General features: G+C 38.8%; 1 protein-coding gene across 1 annotated transcript in view; it reads left to right on the plus strand.

Annotated features, from left to right (window-relative positions):
• Positions 1 to 12,304, plus strand: part of LOC106594268 (butyrophilin subfamily 3 member A2) — a 68,451-nt gene that overhangs the window by 52,490 nt on the left and 3,657 nt on the right. The window contains exons 4-9 of the mRNA XM_045712402.2: positions 2,199 to 2,321; positions 5,218 to 5,256; positions 6,463 to 6,495; positions 7,275 to 7,565; positions 7,853 to 7,888; positions 11,623 to 11,691. Coding sequence (XP_045568358.1) covers positions 2,199 to 2,321; positions 5,218 to 5,256; positions 6,463 to 6,495; positions 7,275 to 7,565; positions 7,853 to 7,888; positions 11,623 to 11,691 — 591 coding nt within the window. The remainder of the gene's footprint in view (positions 1 to 2,198; positions 2,322 to 5,217; positions 5,257 to 6,462; positions 6,496 to 7,274; positions 7,566 to 7,852; positions 7,889 to 11,622; positions 11,692 to 12,304) is intronic.

Here is a 12,304-nt window from a genome sequence, read left to right on the forward strand (position 1 = left end):
CCTGTCATACAGTAGATATATAGGTGTTAAAATATATTATAATGGTTCTACCTGTCATACAGTAGATATATAGGTGTTATAATGTGTTATAATGGTTCTACCTGGCATACAGTAGATATATAGGGGTTGTAATGATTCTGCCTGTCATACAGTAGATGTATAGGTGTTATAATGTGTTATAATGGTTCTACCTGTCAAACAGTAGATATATTGGTGTTTTAATGGTTCGACCTCTCATAAAGTAGATATATAGGTGTTATAATGGTTCTACCTGTCATACAGTAGATATATAGGTGTTATAATGTGTTATAATGGTTCTACCTGTCATACAGTAGATATATAGGTGTTATAATGGTTCTACCTGTCATACAGTAGATATATAGGTGTTATAATGTGTTATAATGGTTTTACCTGTCATACAGTAGATATATAGGTGTTGTAATGTATTATAATGGTTCTACCTGTCATACAGTAGATATATAGGTGTTATAATGTTTCTACCTGTCATACAGTAGATATATAGGTGTTATAATATATTATAATGGTTCTACCTGGCATACAGTAGATATATAGGTGTTATAATGGTTCTACCTGTCATACAGTAGATATATTGGTGTTGTAATGATTCTGCCTGTCATACAGTAGATATATAGGTGTTATAATGTGTTATAATGGTTCTACCTGTCATACAGTAGATATATTGGTGTTGTAATGGTTCGACGTGTCATAAAGTAGATATATAGGTGTTATAATGGTTCTACCTGACATACAGTAGATATATAGGTGTTGTAATGTATTATAATGGTTTTACCTGTCATACAGTAGATGTATAGGTGTTATAATGGTTCTACCTGACATACAGTAGATATATAGGTGTTGTAATGTATTATAATGGTTCTACCTGTCATACAGTAGATATATAGGTGTTATAATGGTTCTACCTGACATACAGTAGATATATAGGTGTTATAATGTGTTATAATGGTTCTACCTGTCATACAGTAGATATATAGGTGTTATAATGTGTTATAATGGTTTTACCTGTCATACAGTAGATATATAGGTGTTATAATGGTTCTACCTGACATACAGTAGATATATCGGTGTTGTCATGTGTTATAATGGTTCTACCTGTCATACAGTAGATATATAGGTGTTATAATGTATTATAATGGTTCTACCTGACATACAGTAGATATATAGGTGTTGTAATGTATTATAATGGTTCTACCTGTCATACAGTAGATATATAGGTGTTATAATGGTTCTACCTGACATACAGTAGATATATAGGTGTTATAATGTGTTATAATGGTTCTACCTGTCATACAGTAGATATATAGGTGTTATAATGTGTTATAATGGTTTTACCTGTCATACAGTAGATATATAGGTGTTATAATGGTTCTACCTGACATACAGTAGATATATAGGTGTTGTCATGTGTTATAATGGTTCTACCTGTCATACAGTAGATATATAGGTGTTATAATGTACTATAATGGTTCTACCTGTCATACAGTAGATATATAGGTGTTATAATGTGTTATAATGGTTCTACCTGGCATACAGTAGATATATAGGTGTTATAATGGTTCTACCTGTCATACAGTAGATATATAGGTGTTATAATGTGTTATAATGGTTCTACCTGTCATACAGTAGATATATTGGTGTTGTAATGGTTCGACCTGTCATAAAGTAGATATATAGGTGTTATAATGGTTCTACCTGACATACAGTAGATATATAGGTGTTATAATGTGTTATAATGGTTCTGCCTGTCATACATTAGATATATAGGTGTTATAATGTGTTATAATGGTTCTGCCTGTCATACGGTAGATATATAGGTGTTATAATGTTCTACCTGACATACAGTAGATATATATGTTTTATAATGTGTTATAATGGTTCTGCCTGTCATACAATAGATATATAGGTGTTGTTATGGTTCTACCTGTCATACAGTAGATATATAGGTGTTATAATGTATAATAATGGTTCTACCTGGCATACAGTAGATATATAGGTTTTATAATGATTCTACCTGTCATACAGTAGATATATAGGTGTTATAATGGTTCTACCTGTCATACAGTAGATATATAGGTGTTGTAATGGTTCTGCCTGTCATGCAGTAGATATATAGGTGTTATAATGTATTATAATGGTTCTACCTGGCTTCTCTGTTTCAGACGATATGTTTCCTAGCGTGTGGTGGATTGTGGGTATAGTAGCAGGAGCTGTAGTGGCCTTTGCAGCTTTTGCTGTTCTGCTCTACTTTTGCAGAAAACAACGTAATAAACTCAAGAAAGAAGGTAGGTTTTTTATCTTGAACTCTGTGATTGTTATGAAAATTTTCTTGGTTTTTGAACGATTTTACTTCCTTGTTTCCTTTATCCTGCCTTTTTAATGATTGATTTGTAACTATTTATCTGTCATTTTAAGTTTTAGGTTACTGGCCTACTGTTTCAAATAACATTTTATTTGTCACATGCTTCGTAAACAATGCAGAGTTAAATATTAGATAAAAAAAAAATTTTTTTACTTTGTTCCAGGAATACGGTGCATTAAAACTAAAAAGCAGATATACTTAGGTCGGTGGAGAACCTAGGAACCCCAAGAGTTAACCCATCCTGTGAACGGTTAGGAACCTCAATAGTTAACCAATCCTGTGAACGGGTTAGGAACCTCAAGAGATAACCAATCCTGTGAACGGGTTAGGAACCTCAAGAGATAACCAATCCTGTGAACGGGTTAGGAACCTCAAGAAGTTAACCAATCCTGTGAATGGGTTAGGAACCTCAAGAAGTTAACCAATCCTCTGAACGGGGTTAGGAACCTGAAGAGTTAACCAATCCTGTGAACGGGTTAGGAACCTGAAGAGTTAACCAATCCTGTGAACGGGTTAGGCAACTCAGGGGTCTATACTTCAACAACAAAAGTTAGATAAGACAGAAGTTGATGAACTAGGACCTTGTAACCAAAGAGGGAGTAATGTAGAGATCAATGGGTCTTTAGTGAAGTCCAGAAAAACCTTTTCATACAGGATGCAGTGATGAATATCAAAACTGTTGTCTGTAACAAAACAAAGGGCACTATGGTAGATGGCATCCAAAGGCTTAAGAGTAGTAGCAGCTGCACTTTGATAAATAATATCACCATAATCAACATGAGATATAAAGGTGGACTGAATAATCGCTAATTGCTTAGAAAAAGGCACCATCTTGTTTCTGTAGAAAAAAGACAACTTTAAATCGTAGCTTCTTAACCAGATCATCAATATGCTTTAGTATTCATATGCAGGATTCGATTGGAGATCACATCTAATGAGTGAAAGATTCTTACAAGAGTTTAAAAATAACATGTATTTAGTTTTGTCTGTATTAAAGCACAAGTTTTAAATCAGCAAGGGATTCCTGCATAACTATAAAAATCTGACTTTAGTTTTCACACAGCCAGATCAACAGTCGGGGCAATAGCTTGCAGTTGAAGTGGGAAGTTTACATACACTTAGGTTGGAGTCATTAAAACTCGTTTTTCAACCACTCCACACATTTCTTGTTAACAAACTATAGTTTTGGCAAGTCGGGTTAGGACATCTATTTTGTGCACGACACAAGTAATTATTCCAACAATTGTTTACAGACAGATTATTTAACTTATAATTCACTGTATCACAATTCCAGTGGGTCAGAAGTTTACGTACACTAAGTTGACTGTGCCTTTAAACAGCTTGGATAATTCCAGAAAATGATGTCACGGCTTTAGAAGCTTCTGATAGGCTAATTGACATAATTTGAGTAAATTGGAGGTGTACCTGTGGATGTATTTCAAGGCCTACCTTCAAACTCAGTGCCTCTTTGCTTGACATCATGGGAAAATCGAAAGAAATCAGCCAAGACTTCAGAAAAAAAATTGTAGACCTCCACAAGTCTGGTTCATCCTTGTGAGCAATTTCCAAACGCCTGAAGGTACCACGTTAATCTGTACAAACAATAGTACGCAAGTATAAACACCATGGGTGTCACAGCTGTCTTCAGAAATGGACCAAAATGCAGCAGAATTAGTATTCATCCTTCAATTTAATTAGAAAGAACACTATACAATTACAAAAACAAGGAAACTGACAGCCAACAGTCCTGTCAGGTGCAACCACACTAAACAAGAAACAATTACCCACAACCCCAAAGAAAAACACACACTACTATATAGGACTCCCAATCAAAGGTAACTCAACACACCTGCCTTCAATTGGGAGTCCAATCACCAACACAACACTTAACACACACAAAAACCCTGCCACGTCCTGACCAAAACGAATACAATTGCTCCCTCTGCTGGTCAGGACGTGACAATGGGATCACACAGCCGTCATACCGCTCAGGAAGGAGATGCATTCAGTCTCCTAGAGATGAACGTACTTTGGTGTGAAAGGTGAAAATCAATCCCAGAACAACAGCAAAGAACCTTGTGAAGATGCTGGAGGAAACTAGGACAAAGTATCTATATCCACAGTAAAACAAGTCCTATATCGACATAACCTGAAAGGCCGCTCAGCAAGGAAGAAGCCACTGCTCCAAAACGGCCATAAAAAAGCCAGACTACGGTTTGCAACTGCACATGGGGACAAAGATCATACTTTTTGGAGAAATGTGTCCTGGTCTGATGAAACAAAAACAGAACTGTTTGGCCATAATGACCATCGTTATGTTTGGAGGAAAAAGGGGGAGGCTTGCAAGCTGAAGAACACCATCCCAACCGTGAAGCACGGGGGTGGCAGCATCATGTTGTGGGGGTGCTTTGCTGCAGGAGGGACTGGTGCACTTCACAAAATAGATGGCAACATGAGGCAGGAAAATCATGTGGATATATTGAAGCAACATCTCAAGACATCAATCAGGAAGTTAAAGCTTGGTCGCAAATGGGTCTTCCAAACGGACAATGACCCTAAGCATACTTCCAAAGTTGTTGCAAAATGGCTTAAGGACAACAAAGTCAAGGTATTGGAGTGGCCATCACAAAGCCCTGACATCTGGCCCCGCGACCTTGCGAATGTTAACCTGTTTAAAGGTCTTACTCACATCGGTTACGGAGAGCGTGATCGCACAGTCGTCCAGAACAGCTTGTGCTCTCATGCTTAGTTTAGTGTTTTTATGAGTGTCAATACAGGATCTTATGGCTTATTAATTTCTGTTTTCTTTGTGATTACAGCAAAAAAAAATCGAGATCTTCAGACTAAGCTGGATGAAGGTAAGTGGGCTATGTGTGAGTCAGACCTGGGATTAAATACTATTTCAAATGTAGTCTACATTTTCTACATACTATTGAGGATATACTGTGTACTCCTCATACTACATACTGTGTACTAATCATAATAGATACTATTGAGTACATACTGTGTACTTATCATACTACATACTATTGAGGACATACTGTGTACTCATCATAATACATACTATTGAGGACATACTGTGTACTAATCATACTAAATACTATTGAGGACATACTGTGTACTCCTCATAATAAATACTATTGAGGACATACTGTGTACTCCTCATAATACATACTATTGAGTACATACTGTATACTCCTCATAATACATAGAGTGTACTCATCATACTACATACTACTGAGGACATACTGTGTACTATTCATAATAAATACTATTGAGGACATACTGTGTACTTATCATACTACATACTATTGAGGACATACTGTGTACTAATCATAATAAATACTATTGAGGACATACTGTGTACTAATCATAATAAATACTATTGAGGACATACTGTGTACTCATCATACTACACACTATTGAGGATATACTGTGTACTAATCATAATAAATACTATTGAGGTCATACTGTGTACTCATCATACTACATACTGTGTACTCACCATAATAAATACTATTGAGGACATACTGTGTACTCATCATAATAAATACTATTGAGGACATACTGTGTACTCATCATTATAAATACTATTGAGGACATACTGTGTACTCATCATTATAAATACTATTGAGGACATACTGTGTACTAATCATACTTCATGCTATTAAGGACAGGGATGGGCAACTTTAATTAAGGTGTGGGCCCCCCCCCCCAAAAAAAAAAGGAATTCAACATGAAGGGCAGCAGTGGCTTGTGGGTCTGCGAATCCAAATCCCTGATTTATAACATACTGTTTCGTAAAAATGTAGGTTAGCAACAAATAGCCTACTAGGCTCATCCACACTGTGACTACGTCAAGTCATCTAATGCACAATTGCGTTGTTTCCCGCCATTCGTTCATTTTGGACATCTGTGTTTCCCTGTGTGTGTGTGTGTGTGTGTGTGTGTGTGTGTGTGTGTGTGTGTGTGTGTGTGTGTGTGTGTGTGTGTGTGTGTGTGTGTGTGTGTGTAGAGTTCATGATTCTAACACTTATATTTACTTGTTGTCTCTCTGTCTACAGAGGAGAACATTAGACAGCATGTAGAGAAGAAGGGTAAGTCTCTGAGGGGGTCTTAAAGGGATACTTTGAGTTGAATAGAGAGAAACAATACTTTAAAGGGATATTTTGGTTGAAATAAAGAGAAACAATACCTTAAAGGGATACTTTGGGTTAAATAAAGAGAAACAATACCTTAAAGGGATACTTTGGGTTAAATAAAGAGAAACAATACCTTAAAGGGATAGTATGGTTTTAAATAAAGAGAAACAATACCTTAAAGGGATACTTTGGGTTAAATAAAGAGAAACAATACCTTAAAGGGATAGTATGGTTTTAAATAAAGAGAAACAATACCTTAAAGGGATACTTTGGGTTAAATAAAGAGAAACAATACCTTAAAGGGATACTTTGGGTTAAATAAAGAGAAACAATACCTTTTTAAAGGGATAGTGTGGTTTTAAATAAAGAGAAGCAATACCTTAAAGGGATACTATGGGTTTAGGTAATGAGACCCTTTCATCTACTTACCCAGAGTCAGATGAACTCGTTGAACTACTGACTGTATGTCTATAACCTCTCATATAATATGAACTGTAGGTCTATAACCTCTCATATAATATGAACTGTAGGTCTATAACCTCTCATATAATATGAACACATTTATTACAGTAAAATTATGTACCAACATTTGGACTTGGGGAAAAGGAGTGTAGAAATATGAGTTCTTTATTTATTTAAAAAAAAAATCTGATAATACAGAGACATAATCAGAGATATTCTCCTTGTGAATGTTTCGGTCTAAATTTAATATATTTTTTCTCTTTTCTAACCAGTTGTCGGGTTTTTGGATGCTCGTAGGCCGAAGCTCGTTGACAATGTCACCAAGGTGATGCCCATAGCAGATGCCCTGAAGTCCATGATCCAAGAACAGCGTTATCGTAACATCTCGGCCGCTGAAACCAACGTGGAGAAGATGAATCTTCTATTCGCGGTCGTAGATTCAGGCGGCGAAGAGGTGAAATCAGCTTTTTACAAGAGTCTAATGAAAGAAGAGCCTGATTTAGTCCTCGACATGCTGAAAGCAGAACCTGATCGAGTCATAAACCTACTGGGTGAAGAACTGGGTAAGCATCGCTCTACCTCTGCTGGAATACACATCACTGGGGGGAGAAAAAAATATTGTTTTTTATGTTGTCATAGTTTTCAAATTCAATTCAACGTTTTTACGAACTACTGTCTTTACTGGTTGAGCAGCTAAAAAAAACAGGTTTGAGCCGATGTGAGATAAATTCATAGACAATTTTTCAATGTGATCGTTATTCAATGTGTCAATCCAAGGTTTTATTAATTTAGAGAGGAAACAGATTTAGTTGGAGATCTTGGTATTTTCTAACTGACTCTGGTCTTTTAGGTATATATCCAAATACAGATGTGGTTGATCACCCTGGTAAGAATCTATCTATCTATCTATCTATCTATCTATCTATCTATCTATCTATCTATCTATCTATCTATCTATCTATCTATCTATCTATCTATCTATCTATCTATCTATCTATCTATCTATCTATCTATCTATCTATCTATCTATCTATCTATCTATCTATCTATCTATCTATCTATCTATCTATCTATCTATCTATCTATCATCTATCAATCCTATCTATCTATCTATCTATCTATCTATCTATCTATCTATCTGTCTATCTGTCTGTCTGCGTAGCTCAGTTGGTAGAGCATAGCCTGGGTTGTGGGTTCCATTCCCCCGGGGGACCAGCACAAAAAATGTATTAAAATCTATTCACTCACTGCTGTAAATCGTTCTGCTAAATTACTACAATGTAAAATGCCTTTCTGTTTGCTTTTCTGTCTGCCTGTCTCTGTCTGCCTGTCTCTGTCTGTCTGTCTCTCCGTCCCACATTCCTGTAACATACAGTCACATGTCACAAACTCTCCAAGACAGGAAAATATTACCCATTGATGTCCCACCCACCTATAGAAATATGTTGTTTGCCACACAGAATGATTTCAATGATTATATATTAATTTGGGTTTTCCTGTTTAAAGATGGAAGCATTCAAAAACATACTAAACAGCTGGGTAATTGGTGTGTGTGTGTGTGTGTTTGCGTACACACAGAAATTTGCATACACTAAGTTGACTGTGCCTTTAAACAGCTTGGAAAATTCCCGAAAATGATGTCATGTCTTTAGAAGCTTCTGATAGGCCAATTGACATCATTTGAGTCAATTGGAGGTGTACCTGTGGATGTATTTCAAGGCCTACCTTCAAACTCAGTGCCTCTTTGCTTGACATCATGGGAAAATCAAAATAAATCAGCCAAGATCTCAGAAAACAAATTGTAGACCTCCACAAGTCTGGTTCATCCTTGGGAGCAATTTCCAAATGCCTGAAGGTACCACGTTCATCTGTACAAACAATAGTACGCAAGTATAAACACCATGGGACCACGCAGCCGTCATACCGCTCAGGAAGGAGACACATTCTGTCTCCTAGAGATGAACGTACTTTGGTGCGAAAAGTGCAAATCAATCCCAGAACAGCAGCAAAGGACCTTGTGAAGATGCTGGAGGAAACTAGGACAAAAGTATCTATATCCACAGTAAAACGAGTCCTATATCGATATAACCTGAAAGGCCGCTCAGCAAGGAAGAAGCCACTGCTCCAAATCCAGCATAAAAAATACAGACTACGGATTCCAACTGCACATGGGGACAAAGATCATACTATACTGCTCCAAAAAATAAAGGGAACACTTAAACAACACGTCCTAGATCTGAATGAAAGAAATAATCTTATTAAATAATTTTTTCTTTACATAGTTGAATGTGCTGACAACAAAATCACACAAAAATAATCAATGGAAATCCAATTTATCAACCCATGGAGGTCTGGATTTGGAGTCACACTCAAAATTAAAGTGGAAAACCACACTACAGGCTGATCCAACTTTGATGTAATGTCCTTAAAACAAGTCAAAATGAGGCTCAGTAGTGTGTGTGGCCTGCACGTGCCTGAATGACCTCCCTACAACACCGGGGCATGCTCCTGATGAGGTGACGGATGGTCTCCTGAGGGATCTCCTCCCAGACCTGGACTAAAGCATCCGCCAACTCCTGGACAGTCTGTGGTGCAACGTGGCGTTGGTGGATGGAGCGAGACATGATGTCCCAGATGTGCTCAATTGGATTCAGGTCTGAGGAACGGGCGGGCCAGTCCATAGCATCAATGCCTTCCTCTTGCAGGAACTGCTGACACACTCCAGCCACATGAGGTCTAGCATTGTCTTGCATTAGGAGGAACCCAGGGCCAACCGCACCAGCATATGGTCTCATAAGGGGTCTGAGGATCTCATCTCGGCACCTAATGGCAGTCAGGCTACCTCTGGCGAGCACATGGAGGGCTGTGCGGCCCCCCAAAGAAATGCCACCCCACACCATGACTGACCCACCGCCAAACCGGTCATGCTGGAGGATGTTGCAGGCAGCAGAACGTTCTCCACGGCATCTCCAGACTCTGTCACGTCTGTCACATGTGCTCAGTGTGAACCTGCTTTCATCTGTGAAGAGCACAGGGTGCCAGTGGCGAATTTGCCAATCTTGGTGTTCTCTGGCAAATGCCAAACGTCCTGCACGGTGTTGGGCTGTAAGCACAACACCCACCTGTGGACATCGGGCCCTCATACCACCCTCATGGAGTCTGTTTCTGACCGTTTGAGCAGACACATGCACATTTGTGGCCTGCTGGAGGTCATTTTGCAGGGCTCTGGCAGTGCTTCTCCTGCTCCTCCTTGCACAAAGGCGGAGGTAGCGGTCCTGCTGCTGGGTTGTTGCCCTCCTACGGCCTCCTCCACGTCTCCTGATGTACTGGTCTGTCTCCTGGTAGCGCCTCCATGCTCTGGACACTACACTGACAGACACAGCAAACCTTCTTGCCACAGCTCGCATTGATGTGCCATCCTGGATGAGCTGCACTACCTGAGCCACTTGTGTGGGTTGTAGACTCCGTCTCATGCTACCACTAGAGTGAAAGCACCGCCAGCATTCAAAAGTGACCAAAACATCAGCCAGGAAGCATAGGAACTGAGAAGTGGTCTGTGGTCCCCACCTGCAGAACCACTCCTTTATTGGGGGTGTCTTGCTAATTGCCTATAATTTCCACCTGTTGTCTATTCCATTTGCACAACAGCATGTGAAATTTATTGTCAATCAGTGTTGCTTCCTAAGTGGACAGTTTGATTTCACAGAAGTGTGATTGACTTGGAGTTACACTGTGTTGTTTAAGTGTTCCCTTTATTTTTTTGAGCAGTGTATTTGGAGAAATGTCCTCTGGTCTGATGAAACAAAAATAGAACTGTTTGGCCATAATGACCATCGTTATGTTTGGAGGATAAAGGGGGATGCTTACAAACCGAAGAATACCATCCCAACCGTGAAGCACGGGGGTGGCAGCATCATGTTGTGGGCGTGGTTTGCTGCAGGAGGGACTGGTGCACTTCACAAAATAGATGGCATCATGAGTAAGGGAAATGATGTGGATATATTGAAGCAACATCAAGACATCAGTCAGGAAGTTAAAGCTTGGACTCAAATGGGTCTTCCAAATGGACAATGACCCCAAGCATACTTCCAAAGTTGTGTCAAAATGGCTTATGGACAACAAAGTCAAGGTATTGGAGTGGCCATCACAAAGCCCTGACCTCAACCCTATAGAACATTTGTGGGCAGACCTGAAAAAGTGTGTGCGAGCAAGGAGGCCTACAAACCTGACTCAGTTACACCAGCTCTGTCAGGAGGAATGGGTCAAAATTCACCCTACTTATTGTGGGAAGCTTGTGGAAGGCTAGCTGAAACATTTGACCCAAGTTAAACAATTTAAAGGCAATGCTACCAAATACTAATTGAGTGTATGTAAACTTCTGACCCACTGGGAATGTGATGAAAGAAATAACATCTGAAATAAATTCTCTCTACTATTATTCTGACATTTCATATTCTTAAAATAAAGTGGTGATCCTAACCGATCTAAGAAAGGGAATTTTTACTGGGATTACATGTCAGGAATTTGTGAAAAACTGAGTTTAAATGTATTTTGCTAAGGTGTATGTAAACTTCCGACTTCAACTGTATGTTTTAAATGACGATCTGTTGTTGTCCTCAGGGAAAGCTGAAGAAGAAGTCCTCTCCGGGATCGCTTGTCAACACAGAACGCAGAGGAATATCTCCCAAAGTAATCACAGGCTTTATGAGTCTAATGTGTAGCTACTGGTCAGGTTATTAATGTTGTTGTCCTCAGGGGAGAGAAGACCACAGGCTTTATGAGTCTAATGTGTAACTACCGGTCAGGTTATTAATGTTGTTGTCCTCGCGGGAGAGAAGACCACAGGCTTTATGAGTCTAATGTGCAGTTACTGGTCAGGTTATTAATGTTGTTGTCCTCAGGGGAGAGAAGACCTCAGGCTTTATGAGTCTAATGTGTAATTACCAGTCAGGTTATTAATGTGTAATTACCGGTCAGGTTATTAATGTTGTTGTCCTCAGGGGAGAGAAGACCACAGGCTTTATGAGTCTAATGTGTAAATACCATTCAGGTTATTAATGTTGTTGTCCTCAGGGGAGAGAAGACCTCAGGCTTTATGAGTCTAATGTGTAGTTACCGGTCAGGTTATTAATGTTGTTGTCCTCAGGGGAGAGAAGACCTCAGGCTTTATGAGTCTAATATGTAATTACCGGTCAGGTTATTAATGTTGTTGTCCTCAGGGGAGAGAAGACCTCAGGCTTTATGAGTCTAATGTGTAAATACCGGTCAGGTTATTAATGTTGTTGTCCTCAGGGGAGAGAAG

The sequence above is a fragment of the Salmo salar genome, chromosome 02, assembly GCF_965601325.2.
Source record: "Salmo salar chromosome 02, fSalSal1, whole genome shotgun sequence".
Lineage (NCBI taxonomy): Eukaryota > Metazoa > Chordata > Actinopteri > Salmoniformes > Salmonidae > Salmo > Salmo salar.